Below are 18,845 nucleotides of genomic sequence, written 5' to 3'. Positions count from 1 at the left end.
TTCTAGATCTTATCCTACCAACAATTTTCCCCCCAGTGCCAGAGCATACATATGCATCCCTTCCAAAAGGGTAGAGCAAGTAAACTGGTGGTAAGGAACTGTCATGGGGCTTCAGGGTCCCAAAGAAGTGGATGAGAAACTACCTGAGAGAATTACCCAAGAAAGCAAACTAGGGAATTACTAGATACAGAGAGAGCTTCGATGATGGAACAGAGACCCCCCTCCCACTGCAGCCCACTGAACTCTTGTGGGTGAGAAGGGGACCCTCAGAAACAGCATGGGGGGCTGCATGGGAGGGAGAAAGCAGAGAGAATGCTTCCCTTCCGTTGACAAAAGTGCCTACTGTCAGCAGAAAATAACCTCTGGACTCAATCCTAAATTAAGATAAAACGTTAAAAGCCTCACAAAACATTAGACACAAACAAATACAAAGAAATATGGGATCCATGCCCAACACATGTCTACAGACTGACAGACTATATGACTGGAAGAGGCATCATATGGGCCACTTAACATGTTTTAGGGTGCATGGAGAAACAAAGGAAACATCACTGGGGTTATCTTACTGACACTCAGTACTATCTGTCATCTCAACAAGAAGCAGAAAGGTAAACATGTATGCTATACGAACTGGAATCATAGAATCACAAGAGTTGGAAGGGGGCCACACAAGCCCTCTAGTCCAGCCCCCTGGCTCAATGCAGGATCAGCACAGAGTATCTATCTTAATCTGACCGGGGGGGAAAAACAATAAGAAAGATGATAGAGAGACATCATCTAGCCCAGCCCCCTGGCTCAATGCAGAATCAGCACAGAGTATCTTAATCTGACTTGGGGGGGGGGGAGAAACAATAAGAAAGATGATAGAGAGACATCCATACTTTTCCTAGAAACTGCTTGCATCTTTGTAGCAAGTTGTCAAGTGACTAAATAACTTAGTTTGAGCATTCAGCTGTTTTAACCATATTGTGGAAAGCAGCCTTTAGAATCTTGGTAGCAGGTTTCAACTCTCCTTCCTCTGGCCATCAAGAACAAGAGTGAATGTTGCTCATATGCAACAAATTGTGTACACCAGCACATGAAAACCACATAAGACCAGCATGTGTATCTCTACTGCTGGGTGCTCATAAAGAGACAGGAAAGTCTGCAAAGTGCCCAATAGGATGATCAATTATTTAAGTTAAACAAAAGAGTAGGGAACCTCTGAACAAGATGGCAGGATGCAGACAGACAGATAGTTGGACTTGGACTGGAGTGACTTGGGTTCAAAACTCTATTCAGCCACAGAATCAGTGGGTGGCCTCAGTCAAGTTATTCTCAGCTTCACTTTTCCACCTATGAAACAAGCAAGTGGTGATCCTATCTCATAGGACTGTTGAGAGGCATAATATAATGTGTATGTTTAAAATGTTTTAAACATAGTTAATAGAGTCCTCTCCAATTACTTCATGCATTTACCTGAGATTTATGGAACATCTGCAAATTGATAGCTTTAACTTCCTCCAGCTGTTGACGAAGGGCTACCAGAGTATCCTGTTTTTCATGAGTATCTTTCTCTAGAAGTTTCATGGCAATTTCCATTTCTATTTTCATTCCAATTTGCAACTCCAGCTCTTTTTCCAGTTCCTTAAAAATTACAGTGCAAAGCACAACATTAAAACATTTCTGCTAAGCTATGCAAGACTTCAGCCATATGTTAGATCACACGTGCAAGTTGAATTTTTGTACACATTATGTAACGGATTTCATAAATTCCTATGTAGGAACTGGGGGTGCTTAATTTTGGCCATAAAAATCAACAACAACTCAGCATTCTGGGCAATTACCAATATGGGCACTAGAATGCATGGCAGTATTCCATGTTCCATTCAATCAGAAGTCTGGGGCTCATCCTTTAAAAAAGCCTGTTTGCTATTCCTAGGGAACTTTATACTCCTGAGATACTTGAACCTGATGGCCCTCTTCCAGACTGGCCTGAGGTGACCCCTTTTCAAGTTGAAGGCTTGATCCATCACCTCTGTTCAGGAAAGGCCTCTGGAGCAGACCTTATCCCAAATGAATTATTCAAATTAAATCCCTATTAGTGGACAGAGATCCTCACTCCACTGTCTTCACAAATAAACATGACTGGGGTCATCCCAAAACTTTGAAGGCACAGAATAATAGTTCTGATCTTTAAGAAAGATCAACGTTTGGATCCAGGCTACTACCATTCAATTAGCTTAATACTGTGTTTGGGCAAACTATATTCTTCATATTTGCTAGATGCATTAACTGATTGGCTTGAACAAAGTTATACTCTAGGCCAGGAGCAGATGGGGTTTAGGAGAGGTAGTTCAACTTTGGACCAATGCCTAGTTTTATACTACCTGATAGAAAAACCACACTCATTTCCCAAATGGCTCCCTTTATGTAGGATTTATCGATCTGAAAGGGACTTTGGACACCATCCCCGGGACAAGACTTGGGGAAAAGCTGTGACACGCAATTGATAAAAGGCTGCGGTGGCTCATGCAGCAACTTGGTGCAGACTTTACAGCTCAGGTCCGCTGCAGTTATGGTGATGAGCTGATGGAGTCAATTAACCTCAATAAAGGGGTTAGGCAGGGCTGCCTTTTGGCCCTACTTTTGTTCAACTTTTTTGTTCAGAACAAGGGCTTGGTTACAAGCATTTAGATTGATCATTAAGTCATATTTTAACAGTCCTGAAAGAGGACCCTTATAGGTTAACAATGTTTTAAGATTGTGTTTGAGAAACTCCTAGCTCTCAGTGTAAACCTGCAGCATTTGCTTTCGTGAGAAATCATATAAGATTAATTGATCACCAAAGCTCTGCTTTTAGAGCATGCTGTACCTGTTCACCCCAATTTTTGGTATTCCCCCCCCCCCCAAATTCTCTTCCTTCCTAAACCTATCTGTTGTCTTCCCAAAGCTTTTTAAGAGCATTCTTCCTGGACAGACTAAATGCCCACACTTCAACAGTTATGAGCAGTGTTCCCTCTAAGCTGAGTTAGTGTGAGTTAGCTCAGTTTTTTAGCCTCTGGCTTACACATTTTTGTCTTAGCTCAGAAAGGATGGCTCCAGAGCAAACTAATTTATGTAGTAGCCAAATCACTCACAACTTTAATGCCAGTAACTCACAAAGTAGAATTTTTGCTCACAAGACTCCACAGCTTAGAGGGAGCATTGGTTATGAGGGGAAGGTTCATACGTTAATCTTATCCAGAATGAATCTGTCCCTGTCCCTTAGGGAAATTTTGAAAGAATGATATGATTGCACATATTTTTTTGGAGTGCCCTTTGTATGCTAATCTCAGGAGGCATTATATTTCACTGTGCTTGCCCATTCAGTCTGAATGTATATTCTTATGACCTAGTCAGCTATCTACTCACTGACAGGGATCCAAAAAGAACTTTACTCTGTCTATTGGATGATATGTGATTAACAACCATTCACTGCTCAATAGCAACATATCAGAGCTTTTACTGGATAAAAGGAAAGATTTCATAAACTGAACTATAATGGACAGCATCCAAAACCCACAGGATTGCTTCTTCATGCACACTGAACATTTCAGGCTGCCCTGCTCCACAATGACCCTATAAAAGGCATTCATGAGGGCACGCACAGTGCTCTCTGAATCCTGAACAGGATCTCAGGCTGCCCTGCTCCACAATGGCATTCATGAGGGCATGCACAGTGCTCTCTGAATCCTGAACAGGAGAGATGTATCCACAAAATATATTCTCCCACTCCACTAGGAGATCATTCTAATTCCATTTATAGGCTTGCTTAAGTAAGCTAATATTTACCTATACATTCCATGTCCTGCTTCTTGTCACACATACCAATCAATATTTAGAAGGCCCCAGAGAGTTCCTATCTCATGTATTAATGATACAGCCTGGATCCCACAACATCGTTCCCCTCTTTGTTCTTTCTAGCCACTGCAGAGGCTCTCCCTCTGCTGTGGCATTCACTTTTGTTGCCCCTAGCACTTCCGTGTACGCAAGATCAATGTTTTTCAAGTAGCTCCTACACATGTGGAATGCTAGTGGTGGAGGAAACAAGGGTCTCAGTGGAGGAAAGCCTCTCCAGGAGGTGGAGAGAAGTGTGAGGGGAACAATGTCACTGAATCTAAGCCATGGTGGCTGAGCTACCCACCCCTCCCCTGATCACCTCCCCTTCCTAGTGGATTTCTTTCCCAAGCTGCAGTGGACTTTAGCGTAATCTGAGACGGATACAGGTTAGATACAGGGAAAGAAACCAAGCCACCTTCTTGGTGGTCCCGCTGACTCGCTGAGCTGGGCTCAGAGTGCTCTTCCAAGAATCTGGTGTGTGAGGGGTTTTGTTTTGGTTGGGGGGGGGGGGGATGAGGAAAGAGAAACAGGTCTTTCGAGCTCTTCTAAAAGCCCTTTCTTGTACTGATTCTATGCGCAAGTGCAATTCTAACTACCAAGTACAATTCTAACTACCAGCACTGTATACTCCTGACAGTAGTGCGGTGCAAGAAGCTTTTGAATGTTGTGCCCCTATGTGAAGAGCTGGCATTCTTAAGGGCTTTCCCGGTGAGGAAGATTAGATTTGGAGCTGGGTTGAGAGAGACTGCCCCAGTGTCACCAAGATAACGTAATGGCTAATCAGGAACCTGAATCCAGATACATCATACCACACTGACTAATGTTCAGACCTGTCCTGGGTATTTCGTATTTAAGCTTTATGCCACACACGTGCATCTTTTTCCTTCTCCCCACCTCTGAGTTAAGCAAATCACGGCCCACAGTTTACAACACCTGGAATACTGAAACTGAACACACCATCCCTTGTTTGCCCTTCAGTCAAAACTATACAGGTATTTCACCGTTCGGATTCTTTTCTCCTCTTTCAGTTGTTTCCAGACATCACTGTACATTTCGTCCAGGCCTTGACGTGTCTGCTTATATGTTTCCAGCTCAACTTTGGTGTCCTGCTTAGTTACCTAGAACAAAAAGTGGTTTGAGAAATCTGCTAAGCAAGTTGACTGGAGTGGAGGTACTTCCACATAAGAGATTGGAATTGGTGGAGCATTTCCACGGACAGATTTCCTCTCACAAAGCACAACTTTCTTTCTTCCTTCCCTCCTGCAGCAGCTCCAAGTGTCCCCCAACAAATAGTGAAGGATGTCCACCATATCTGTGTGAGTGGATCAATGGGTCCAGCCCATGCTGTTTAACAAGAGCCTTTATGCTCCATTAAAAATAATTTGACACCTACACGGACAATATTCTCCCACGGTTAAGGACAAGAAAATAACATGATTCAAAATGCATAATAGAAATTCCAATTCCTGCAATTGTAGTCATTTTTTTTCTTTCTTTTAAAAATTCGATTACCCTGATCTGTTCACTTTAGTGAGAAAAGCTCAGCTTGGTGTACAAGTTGTCCTATCCATTGAAGTGAATGGGGAAATCCTCTCCTGTGGGACCTCCATATGTACATCAAGTGGTATGGCAATATCTGCAGACTTGTACCATGCAAAATATTGAAATGTACTGTGTACTACTAACTAGGGGTGTGCATTCAGCTCTCCCCGAGCTAAAAATATACCCGTAAAATACCTTAACAGTATTTTCCAAGTATATTTTGGCATCCCAAAGGTAACTGGGATTTTTCAGGAAAACCAGGAAAAGATTCCTGAAAAAAATCCCAGATATATTCAGAGTAGATATGAAAAACAGCGGAGAGGCTAGAACAGATTGCTCCTGCCTCTCAGCTGTTTGGCAGGCTTTCTACTGCAGTTCTACCGCTGAGCCAGCAAGAAGCAGAGTGTTCCCAGCGGGTTCAGCTTTGGACTGACTGGCTTCTCATGCAACCTCGTTTAAACGAAGTCGCGCGAGAAGCCAGCCCAAAGCTGGCCTGGCAGGAAGTGCTCTGCTTCCCATTGGCACAGCTGACCTTAGGGCTGGCTTCCCGTGCAGTCTTGTTTAAATGGGCCTGCATGGGAAGGCTACTCCCCTTGGGTCAGCTGTTTGTTGGGCTGTCTTCTGCAGTCCCTTTAAATGCCCCCTTTTAAAGTGAATGCAGTAGAAAGCCCGAAAAAACAGCTGATGGGGGAGCAATCTGCTCCACCTGTATGTTGTTTTTTGTGGCTCTACCGCTACTTCCTCCCCTTCCCATTTTTTCCTTCTTGGGTCTACTGGACCTGAAAAAAATTGGGATTTCTGGAAAAAATCCTGGATCAGAATACGATTACCGGTATTGTGATCTGGGATTTTTCAGAAATCCCAATTTCCCCCCGGGTCTAATAGACCCAAACTGAAAAATACCGATTAAAAAAACCCTACACACCCCTTACTAGTAACAAACTGTCTTTAAAAAAGAAAGATAGGTCTGTACATAGTGAAGAGGAAAAGCACTCTAAAAATATTTAAAGTGATGCACAATGTACTGTACTAACACCACCTCATACCAAAAGAAATAACATTACTAAATTTTAACCTCAGTGCTTTCATAAATGATCAGCAACATTTTAAATGAATGTTTTGTGTGCATTCAGGCCTCTTTCCTCAAGAGCAAGAAGTTAGCTGTTTTTTTAAAAAAAGATAAGCTATGATTCCTAAATCTTTTGCTTCATTTATCCCCTGCCTTTCTTCCTGATGAGGATGCCAAGCAACTTACATTGTTCTCCTTTCCTCCCTTTTATTCTCACAGCGACTCTGTGAGGTAGCTTAGGCTGAGTGTGTGTGACTGGCCCGAGATCACCCAGCAAGCCTCCATGGAAGACTGCGGATTTGAACTCTGGCCTTCCAGATCCTAGCCTGACACTCTAACCACTACACTACATTCCCCATGCCTGTCAGGAACATACGGTAACTGACCTCAAAATACTTTTCACTTTGTTCACGGATTAATTCATTTTCCTGCTTCAGCTCCTGCTGTTCTTCCTGAAGTGCCTCAATCCGGTCTGTTGCTGCGGCCAGCTGGCAAGAGGGGCAGAGAGAGAGAGAGAGAAGGGAAGATGACAATGATAGAAACAGCCTTGTGCCCATTTGGATGAACTTAAATATCTACTGTTCGATTGAGGCAAGTCCTGGCAAGATCATACTTAACAATTCAGCTGTTAAGACAGACATACTTGATTATACTCTTATTACCAGTACTGACACTTTCTACCACATTATACTTTTACATCAAAAAACACTGGCACGTATCCAACCAGGCTGTTCTGCAGACTTAATGGAACTTAAGAATTTGGAACACTGAACAGTAATTCCCACCGAATCCCCTTTTCCACTTAAGATTTCCACTGTACTCCCAATGCTGTTGCTGGGATGCTGCTGCTCCCCAGGAGCAAAACGGGGGTGGGAGGGGGGGCTTGGTGGACTAAAGCACAAGACATAAGTGGGCAAGTTCCACTCTACAAAGCCCATAAATGGCTGGATACACTTTCAGTCAGAAAGAAAGCAGAAGAAACAGAACCTCTCGCTTTTTCTACCCTGATGAAAGCTCAATTTCCATATGTAATTTGTAGGTTGCATACTAGAGCAGGGGAATTATTTGGCCTCCCTCCCCCCCATAAATTTGTTCTGCTCAGAGTCTTGTCAGAACTACTTGACAATAATGGAAACAGCTGAGGAAGAAAGAAGACTAGATCACCACACACCTCTTCTTGGAGCTTTGAATTGGTTTTTTCTAAACATTCTATCTTGGTCTGAAGGTCTCCCACAGTACAACTGCAACAAAAGATTACCAATAACTGTTTAACACCAACCACTTACACTGAAAATCAAAGCAGTCATCAGGGTTTCCCCCGCCCAGTTTTCACAATTTCTGAGGTGATCCACAGTGGCATACATACCACAGCCCTTGGAGTATTTATGCATTACATTTCTGAGGAGTATATATCAAGGTATTTTCTGGATGATTCATATTTTTTTATGTTTGAATGTGAGCATTCCTATAAGTAGTATGCAGAGAGCCAGTGTATCCTAACAAACCTGGCCTCAAGCAATCTGCATTTGAAAGCCCAGGGTAATGTAAGCATATAATAATGCAAACAAAATATCCTTTTAAAATGTTGCTGACCATTTATGAAAACACTTAGGTTAAAATTTAGAAATGTTATATCTTTTGGTATGAGGTGGCACTAGAGCAGTACATTGTGCATCACTTTAAATATTTTTAGAGTGCTTTTCCTCTTCACTATGTATATATAGTATACATATAGACTGCTCATAGATTTCAGAACTCCAAGGATTCCCCATATAAGGGCCAAGAATGAAAAGGATCTCTGTCGCATCAGAGCAGCTAAGCCAATATATCCATGATCCGTCATCAAGAGAAAAGGTCCCTTAGGTAGGGATTGTAAATATATCCTGACTCTTCACTTTAAGGGTAGGCTCAATTCCATTATTTTACCTTATAGCCAGACTGCAAGACGACAATATAGAAATCTTATTTTGGATATCACTTATAGCTTGGTCATATAAACCTGAATTGACTGCAGGTCACATGAACAGATCTTTAGGCTGCCAGCTCCACTGAATTCCCAGTGCATCTAACCCACAGCATTTGCAGAACTACCACCATTTCACAGGTCTCACAACAGAGTTCTCACAGTAGAGTTCTCACAACTTTAACTGTTTTTTTTTTTTTTAAAAAATCATCATACATTATGTGGATGCAGTACTGCAGCCAAGTTTGTGGATGACACCAGATTACTGCCTATGATACGCTGGATCCAGCTTGCACAAGGAGCTGGAAGAGTAGATCTTCCCTACTTTTCCTGTGCAGACTTCTGTTTATCCCAAGTCCTGTCTGAGGGATGGGAGAGCCTAACACACAACATGCACCACATTACAGGGCACCGCAGTGATGAGAGGGAATCAGTTACATGGCTTCCTTCCTCCTCCTTCTGCCAGCTCATTCCACAAGCTTATCCATTGGATCCAACCAGGTGAAAACCAAAGCAGATGTTGAGGAGCTGCCAGAGGATCTCATCAGACTGGGTGAATTGGCTACAATGTAGCCAATGAAGTTCAAAAAACAAAGCAATACACTTTGGGGCAAAAGTCCTAACTTTATCACGAATAAGTCAATGAAAGTGCTGACTCCGTGTGAGAGGTAAAAACAGCAAATTCTATGCTAGGCCGGTGTCATAATGCCCCTGCACTAGCTCATGCAGAGGATTTCTGCTGACAAGAAGGGGTAATGTTCACTGATTGCCCCTCACTATAGACGTCCAGTCCCCTATGTCGTTCCTGGAGGTTCATTGTCCTCAAGGAGCAGCATTTGGTGGAGCATTTTAAGCTGCCTGCGTGGGGGCAGGTGGGCAAAGAAGTCACATTTTGCTGACAGAAAACCTAGTTAGCAGAAACCAAGCCCCTATATAAATCTATGCTGCCTCACAGTTGAGGGTATCCCATCTCAAAAATGATACTGTAGAGATGGAAAAGAAGAAAAGGCTAACCAATATGATCAAGAGAGTGGAACACCTTCCTTATAAGGAAAGGCTAAAGGCTTTGGGGGTTTTCAGTTTCAATAAAAGGCAACAAAGGGGGGGTCATGCTAGAGATTTCTAAATTACACGTGATGTGTATAAAGTGGATAGAGAGAACTACTTCTCCTCCCAAAAACAAAAACTTGGGTGTACCCATGAAGGTGATGGGCAGCAGACTCAGGAAAGACAAAAAAAAGTATTTATTCAAGCATTGCATAATTAACTTGTGGAATTCAAATGCTCCAGATTGTAGTGATGGTCATTAGTTTAGGAAGCTTTAAAACCTCTTAAACACACTTATGGGGGGGGGGAGGTCTTTCAGTGGTGAATAGCCATGATGTATGAGTTGAACTTCCACATTAGGAGGAAGAATTTCCTTTGAATGCTAGCAACTGGGAAGGGGGTGTTTTGGCCTCTGTGACCCTTCTGGATATCTGGTCAGCCACTGACTGTGGATTCTTTATAGATTCTTGGTCTGGTCCTCCAAGACTTTGCTTATGTTTGTATCATTTGGCATTCTGCCAGGGTGTTTCCTGGTCCCCACTTGATACAAAGCTGACTAGTTTTTTAACCTGTCACCAATACTGTATCTATCATACAAGTCAGGCTTCTGGTATTTTGCCTGAAATTATTTTGCCTGAAATTAAATATATTTAAAAGCTATCAGAATAAAGTTTATTTTTCCCCAAGTGAAATATGAAAAACAGTTTCAACTAGATTTTTGAAAGATGTGATTGGATGCAAAACAGCAGCACTAGATTACAAGCAGAAAAATAGAGACAGAACTGAGGGGAAGGTACCAGGCTGGCAGAACTGGGTGACGGAGGGCAAGGCTTAGTCTACAGAAGGAAAACTGGCAGTTCCCTCATAGCATCCTTTATGTTGATCAAGCTGCCAGAGCTGAATTTTGGTCTTTACAAAGCAAGAAAACAATAAAACAAATCCTACCTTAGATGGCGGTTAAGTTCTTCCACGTAATGTTTCTGATCAAGCACAGCAGTCATTCCTCCATCTCTGATTTTAAAAAACAAAAATAATTTTTCCCCTTCAGAAGTGCTGGTCCTTTGAAATTCTGCATTTAGAGTATGCAAAGGTTTTCAACCAATAAGCTACATACATTATGAGGTGGCACATGCGCTTCCCATATATGGAACAAATGTGGTGTCAACAAGATGAGAACCAGATAAACACCCACCCACATGCAAAAACAAAACTGAAACCTTTTTCTTTTCTTGTGACAATAGCACCTCCTAAAGGAAGAAATGCATCTTGTTCTTGCATTGGAGAGTTCAGTTTGTAACCTAGGACTTGCTTGTCCTCAGTGTACAAAAATTAGATCAATCTGATACCATACATATTTTTTAGAAATGATTTGGAAAATATTTGAACACCTTGTCTTAAAATATTTTATTCATCATGTTAAAATAAAACGTTCCATAATCATTTGTTTTTCTTTTTTCAATTTTTCGGAAAAAATAAAAAGACTTCAGGAAAAAATGGGGGGAAACCCGATTCCCCCCCGAATTTTTCCAGGTTTTTTTCCCGGGCCTTCACATCTCTAAGCCTCTCTCCCTCTTCTCTGTTCTACCAGAGTTTATTTCTTTTTAAATAAACCAAGTTATTTTCTTTAAACAGTTGGTGCTCCGTTCCTCTGCATGTTTAAACTCTAACATCGGGTCCGCTCAGAAAAAAAGAAGGGAAATGTGAGAGTGACTGAGGAAGTTTGATTCTTGAAGTTCTAGGGACATGGTGTCTGGCCCTCAAAACTGGCACATACAACTCTCCACACACACACACGACTGACTTTGTCCTCCTATTTGTTTACCAAAATCCATTTTAGATTTCATGTTCCCCTTGCCAAAAGGAGATAGAGAAAGCTCTAAAACTAACAGTGCTCATTCCTATACTTCAAACGTTTTCTACTGAACAATTGTTAAGAATGGAAGATAAACTATACATACTGTTTGCCATCATCAATGTTTTGTGTATCTTTAAGGTACAGGGAGAAATCAATCACCGCAACCTGAAAAGACAAGATTAAATTTACTACTACTTCTTTAATTCAATGATGTAAATAACATTTTAGGAAGAACCCTGACAAGGTTAGCTGTAGGTTATTTTCTTATACCTTTGCATGTTAATAAAAGGTTTGCATGAGTGTGTGGAATAATATAATTAAAGCCCAACGCTATATTAGATTGCCACAGAAAATTCCTTAGATTGAGTCTAGATGGATCACACCCAAAGCCATTAATGGATCTGCGCAATCCATAGCAACTGTTACTGAAGACGGTTAAGCCCATAAAGTGAGACAGACAGAACAAAGAAAGCAGTTCTTCACACATTCAGTGCCCGCCTAAAGAAGAGTCAGGAAACCTAATGATTTTTACCTATTTTTTTTTTTAAAGGACACCTACTGATTGAATTTAACCAAGGGTCATAAAAATCTACAGACCATAGGAAGGAATGGGAACAACAACTTCTGCCCAGAAGGCTGGTCTGGTCTAACAACATATCCATATTTCTGGGAATATACTATTCCAGGTTGTTTTTTTAAGCACAGAGAGCCTATCACATGATGACAGCTTTAAACAAATACCACCATGAAGCTTTCTCTGTGATGCAAACCGTTCTACCGATTGTCATCACTCCTTGTAGCAGAAGAAGCTTCCTTGCTCTGAAGAAAAGCCACTATTAGCAGAACACATCTGTAGGACTCAGTGCAATGTGTGTGAAACACTGTGCACTCTAAAACACAACATATTATTCACCACAGTGTAAGTATAAGATATTTGGATCAACAATTCAGTAAGTAACATTATTTTGGTTTAACTGGAATGCAAATTAGAAGCATTACTTAATTTAAGGGGTGGTTTTCACCTGGGAATCGAGATCTTCTCCTTTTAAACAGAGGTTTGCATCAATGACATTTAGCCCCACCAGAAGACCTACAATCACTGCTCCTTCTTCTTCCATCATCAAGGCATCAGACTCATAAAATTCACTAAGGAAAAAAAAATGAAACAAAAATGTAAGAAGTAAATCTGTGTGCTTCAACACCTACCACAGCAGAAAAGTCATGCAAGAATGGTTTATTAAAGGCTATATCCAAGTCAATCCCCTTATCCACTATTCAGAAACATTTACTTTAAACACTTCCCTTCCTGTATAATGAACAATGTCATTTTGAAATTTAAAAAAATTAAAATACCTCAACAGATTCTTGTGGTCCAAGAGAACTTTAAGGTAGTCTGCTAGTTTCTTTTGCATGACAGCAAGATAAAGCCAAGCTCTGCCTCTTCCTATTGGAGTCCTACAAAAACACCAGCCAACATCAATCATACCTGTTATGTAGCATATTATATTTGACAGTTCAGAATACAGTACACTTTCTAGAGACAGTACAGAAAAGTTACATATTTAGGCCTGTAATTTTTTAAAACATTGCCTCACGTGTAACTGAAAAACTGTTTAATCACCAATTAATATAGTATTGTAATTAGGCTTGCAAGGTTACCCACAACCCCAGCTGGCTCTCTGCCACTCAACCCACTCTTGCAGCAGGAGAATGACATGAACACAGGTATGTCATTTCCAGTCAGTATATCCGTGACACTCTAGGAATTTCTCCAATCTCTATAGAGATTGGGACAATTCCTAGAATGTCATGTGATGCTTCCCCTGTCTATTCCCTGCCCTCAAAATCTCATAGACTACCAGACATGGGCCTGGCAACCCTAATTGTAGTACACTATTACAAATGAAAGTTATTTGTTACATATTCTGTAAAGGATACATAATTTCTTGCAGGGAAATCACATGTGCAGGAAGTAGGCAGTCCATTTCTAAACTTGTTTACAATGTAAACAATGTAAATCCTTCTGAGTTCATTGGGACCTTTATCCTAGCATCCAGCTTCAGAAACAGAGACTGAAAGAGCAGGATTGCTTGCTATCTTTCAGAAAATTTTACATCAAATATTTTATTCTTTATTACATTTCTAGCCCCACTCTTCTGTATTTCCCATCAGTGCAATCCTACGCAGAGCTACTCCAGTCTAAATCCACTGAAGGCCCTAACTTGGGCCCCATTCAGAAATAGGTGCTCCATCATAGAATGCTTGGCTCAGACTAATTGCTAGCCAGTTTGTGATAGCACCATTACCCTTCCTCAAAATTCCAAAAATTCCCTCAGACCCACCATAGTTGAGGACCCTTGCCTTTCACATACCTTCACACTGTACCCTGAGCCATTTTTTTTACTTCCAGAGTTTCAATACTGATTCTGATAGATGCACCCCACATCATTAAATGAACAACAGATCTCATAATTCACTGATAATTGAGGAAGAGTTTTAAATTAAGAATACTATAGTATAAGTTTGTTTATAAAGTATATTGAATACCCTAACATCTTTTTAGGAGAAGCTTATCTCCTAACAAAAATTGTTCATATTGTGGAGAGAGTATGCCACACTTTACACGCAACTTATGGCAATGACATGATGAGCTGATTTTTGGAAACGCTGTGGATTTTATTAGGGCTATTTTATTAAAACAATTTACATTTAAGGAATTAGTTTTGAGGTTCTAAGATGAGCCACCACAAAACCTTCATTGTGTAAGCCTTCCTGGTTTGTAAAGACAACTATACAGCAGGTAGGGCAGGATATAATTACTCTGGAAGGTTTTGTGGGGCTTGTTCAGCTGACAAAAAGAGAAGAAACAACAACAACAACAACAGAAAAGCAATTATACCAAAATATGGTGTGCACCTATGCTATTAACTATACCCAAATGAGGATTTTGTACTTTAATACTTGGATTGCAATGCAACATAGAAATCTTATACTTGAAATTTTATGAAATTGTATCTACCATATTAAGAGTTTAAACACAGTTTTTTTTAAAAAAAACCCAACAGGTCTCAAATCTTATTTGTTTTGAGTTATGTACACAACGTGGCAGTCCCCTAGTGCTAAAAAAGTGGATAATGTTTTTTAATTAGATATGACATTGAGGAATGGAACCTTCATGTAATAATCACTACCAGAAATTAGGTAAACAGGGCACTTTCCTCATGTCCTGCTTGAATACTTTCCACTAGCACTTGACTGTCTCCTGTTAATTAAGTGATTTTGTTAATCCAACCAGTACCCTACAAAATATCATACAGGTATGGAAATAATGTAAGGTCTTGGAATCCTGTTCCTTTCAACAATCTATTCGCTCCAACTTACTTTAATTCTGGCAGATTTCTGACACTTGTTGCTAAATCTGATGCTTCTGGACAAAGTTTCTCCACCAGTTCCAAAGGTCCAAAGAATGATTTATGCTGCCCAATAAAACTTTTCTTAGCTGGGTTTTAATGAAATGGGGAAAGGGAGAAGAAAAGAGAATAATATTTATTTAAAGTTAGTTTACTGAACAAAGGCAAACACTTCTACTTATTTAATTTGTTCACAAACCATTTTCCTATCTCTCCCACAATTAAAAATTATTTTGAAATATTTTTATAAAACCTACTATGGCTAGAATGATCACCCAGTTTAGAAATAGCTCGCTTCCATTATCTGTCCAGTAATACCTACATTCAAACAAACAGGAAGACAGCTGCATCACATGTAGCAAAGACACTGTCTCATGATAATGCCACAATGCTTTTGAACTTTGCTCTGTTCTGTCTCACAGCATTCCGGAACTACATCCACACAAACAGATGATCCAGTGAACAAATATATTAACACGTTTTACTTCAGCAGAAAGGGACCATATCAGACTAATACATAATCCATTTTCTCTTCACCTTTAATGTCCCTTAAGTATGTTCTTATGGAACAGTTACTGAAACTCCTGAAAGATGTACTTAAGCACTCCCTTTAGTGGGAGACAGAAACTACGGTGAACATTTTAATATTTGAAGCTACACCCAAGAAAAACCAATATTGATTTTAGAGGTAGGAAAAGGAAAGCTCACCTTTAAGTCCATGCTTGAGGCAGTGCTCCATCACCACAAAAAACTGTTGCAGAGGAGGGAAGTCAGAATCCAAAGTCCTACCCAAACTTAGAGCTGATTGGATTAAGACTTTAATGCTCAGCTTCATCATGTTCATGAGATTTGAACGTTCTTCCATTGTGTGGTATTTGGCTGCTAAATATATTTAGAGACCCACACAAGAAAGAAAAAAAGAAAAGTACATCTGTAAGGTTTATCCTTAGGTTAACAACAGGCAATTTATTTCTCAACCTACCAGGCTCCACAGCTAACACACATGCTTAAAAACAAAAAATTATAGGCTTTGAACAATGTTGGAAGTTTAAAAAATTGGCATCATCTCAGAAAAACCAAAGTGGTAAATGCCTTTTAGTAATAATGCTATTCATGTATTACTATCTTGTTAACACAGCAAGTGCATACAAAATTATAGAATAATATACAGTATGTTGTGATTTGGTGCACTGAATATGTATATAAAGGGGGCATCCACAGAATTAAGCAACTATGAGAGCTTCCATTTCTAAAATGCCCTTCAAAAATGCACAATAATTTTCATCTGACTGTTAACTGGGGAGGAAAAACCCATTTTAGTACAATATTTGAATACCATTTCAGTCCTCAGCTCTCCACAAATATATGCAGAACAGTTTAGGAGGAAGGGGGGAAAGCCTGTCATTCAGACTCAAGGGAAACATCCACATCTTTGCAAAAGGCAGACCCTCCAGTATGAATCATGTCCAGTTTAAGATCCAAGGAAAGACAATCCTAGAGATGAGAGGCACCCCAGGGAAAGGAAGACACGATTGAAAACTCTAGGTTAGAAGAGGCAATTAGAGTAATTTGCTTCCTTAGGGTATGCTTTCCCCTCTGGCAGCCTCCTGCTCTCAATGGTACGGCACACTGTCTCTCATACAAACACATACATATACTTTGTTTGCTCAACACTTCCCCAAGACGAACCCCCAGGGAGATTCATCTCCCTCCCACCCCTGCACTGAGGCGAGGCGACCCGAGTCCTAAACATCCCCCTCCCCCTTTATTCCCCATTGGTTTCTCACCTTCACCTGCGTTACTACAGCAACACTTCCCTCCCACTCTGCCTTCAAAGAGAGGCACCTCATTGGACCAAGGCTATCCAGTCGCTGACGCACTTCGTGCAAACCAATCAAATCACCAGATGCACAGACTCCAGTGTCCCCGGATTGGTCACACTCGCTGATCTGACCTCTCCTACTCCGAAACCTTAGAAAAAGCCTTCAAGTTCCACCCCTACCTCGATTCTAATTAGCTCGAGGGGGAAAGAGGCTGGTGCTCACAGGCATCGTGTTGTAAACACGGCGGCGGCGGCAAAACAGATAGACTGGCGCGGCGCCATTTCCCCTGGCTCCTGCTTCTTGCGGCTGAAGTCTTCTCACGTCTTTTGTCATAGAAATAAGGACCTTACGTTTCTCCTTCTTTCATTACCGCACTCCTAAATGTTGTTAGTAGGCAATTACTTATGCTTAAACTATTCAGGATTGTGCTGTAACGCCACATTGGGATTTTGGCGCACCTTCCTGCCTTTCTCCGAATAGCCTTCATTCTGTGTCCGACGGCTCTTCACTTAAAAAACCGCGAACACATTTTGATGTTCACCGTTGCTCTTCACTTAAACCGCGAACACATTTTGATGTTCACCGTTTGTGCGTCAAATTTTAATAGTAACCTCAGTGGCAAGGGCTGTGCACGTTACTGGGCGGCTAACTCCTCTCAATGCATTCGAGCCGTTTCCTCCTAGCAGTAATCCTAGACTTGTCATCTACCTCACAGTAAGGATTACAAGTTACTCTTCTGGAGCTATGACCCCCACATGCTAAAGCACAAAGGCATTAACCATTTGCTCTGCTACTGCTTCAAACGAAGTTTGTTCATTGTGGGTATTACCTTATTGTCCTATAAATAGGGTCTCTCACCGCCTCCGCGGTATCGCTTCCCTGTCTTTAACAGCAGAAAACAGCAAGAGTCCAGTAGCACCTTAAAAACTTACAAAATATAGGGCAGGGTGTGAGTCACTGCTCACTTCTTCAGATACAGTTAGAACTCTGACCTCTTGCTCTTCCCTACTGCTATAGACAGACTAATATGGCTACCCATCTTGATCTATCTTTAATAGTTGCAGAGCATGCAGACATTTCACAGGTAGTGCTTTCCTATTATTGCATTCCCTGGGAATTGGGTGTGTGTGTATCACTATCAGGAGGATTTAGAGGAGGAGATGGGGGGGGGGGGACCAATGCTTCCTCTAAGCTGTGGAGTCTTGTGAGCAAAAATTCTACTTTGTGAGCTACTGGCATTAAAATTGTGAGCGAGCGGTTTGGCTACTGCATAAATTAGTTTGCTCTGGAGCCATTTTTCCTGATCTAAGACAAAATTGTGTGAGCCAGAGGCTAAAAAACTGTGAGCGAGTTCACACTAACTCAGTTTAGAGGGAACACTGGATGGGACGGACAACTCAACAATGCATCCCCGTAATTCCTCTTCTAAATAGGATTACTGCTTAGCTACCCTTACATAATCACAAATTATTTTGGGTCACAATCTAAAGTATATCCCTCCTACCCAGCTCCAAAATAGTTACCCTAAAAAAAGCTGAAGGGGCATTTTTAAACATTTTCTAAACTATATACATGGCAAAAGAAATTGACCTATATTCTCATGGTCACATGAATGTCACCTTATCTTTTTATCCTACAATTCCAGTTACAATTTATTTCTTCCTGATCATCAGTAGTGTTCAGTCCTGATAAAGTCACTAGCATATGCTTGGTAGGCAAATTATAGTTGCAGACAGGCTACAGCCATGTTATTAATAAAGTGTTTCCAAACAATTCCAAACTATAACTAAGCAGGCACTGCAGAATGCAACCCCAAAACTGCAGAATGCAACCCCAAAGACCTGGCCTGAAAATAATGTACACTAATAACTAGATGATAAGTTATATAGTCTTAAAGTACACCTTTTCTGTTTGGCACGTGATTTAGCGAAGTGGTTCTTAAAAGTGGATCATGAATCTCTCAAGAATAGACAAAGCCAGGAGGGTGGAAGAAAAATACGGTGAACTGGGAAAAACAAGCTAGAAGGCAAATTTGGCTTTACCTCTGCATAAGGTACAAAATGGCCACAAAATACAGCCTGATACTCAGTGGTGTTATTTCTCTATACGGAACATGAAAAATAGAGTAGAAACTTAAGAACATAAGAGACGCCAATGTTGGATCAAGCCAAAGGCCCATCCAGTCCAACACTCTGTGTCACACAGTGGCCAGAAATACCAGTGCCATCAGGAGGTCCACCAGTGGGGCCAGGACATTAGAAGCCCTCCCACTGTT

The 18,845-nt window shown here is 40.9% G+C and overlaps 1 protein-coding gene across 4 annotated transcripts in view; it reads right to left on the bottom strand.

Annotated features, from left to right (window-relative positions):
• The window catches only part of RUFY1 (RUN and FYVE domain containing 1), a 34,235-nt gene that overhangs the window by 6,591 nt on the left and 8,799 nt on the right, over positions 1-18,845 (bottom strand). For 2 of the 4 annotated variants that reach the window (XM_015426446.1, XM_015426448.1), the window contains exons 2-11: positions 15,456-15,629; positions 14,719-14,836; positions 12,691-12,792; positions 12,360-12,483; positions 11,441-11,502; positions 10,428-10,493; positions 7,644-7,713; positions 6,859-6,960; positions 4,863-4,979; positions 1,459-1,626 (exon numbers count right to left, since the gene is read on the bottom strand). In XM_015426446.1, the coding sequence (XP_015281932.1) occupies positions 1,459-1,626; positions 4,863-4,979; positions 6,859-6,960; positions 7,644-7,713; positions 10,428-10,493; positions 11,441-11,502; positions 12,360-12,483; positions 12,691-12,792; positions 14,719-14,836; positions 15,456-15,629 (1,103 nt within the window). The remainder of the gene's footprint in view (positions 1-1,458; positions 1,627-4,862; positions 4,980-6,858; positions 6,961-7,643; positions 7,714-10,427; positions 10,494-11,440; positions 11,503-12,359; positions 12,484-12,690; positions 12,793-14,718; positions 14,837-15,455; positions 15,630-18,845) is intronic. The other 2 variants (XM_015426447.1, XM_015426449.1) reach the window with 1 other exon arrangement.

Source organism: Gekko japonicus, unplaced genomic scaffold, assembly GCF_001447785.1.
Source record: "Gekko japonicus isolate JY-2015 unplaced genomic scaffold, Gekko_japonicus_V1.1 scaffold1030, whole genome shotgun sequence".
Lineage (NCBI taxonomy): Eukaryota > Metazoa > Chordata > Lepidosauria > Squamata > Gekkonidae > Gekko > Gekko japonicus.
This window is presented reverse-complemented; position numbering and strand designations above follow the sequence as displayed.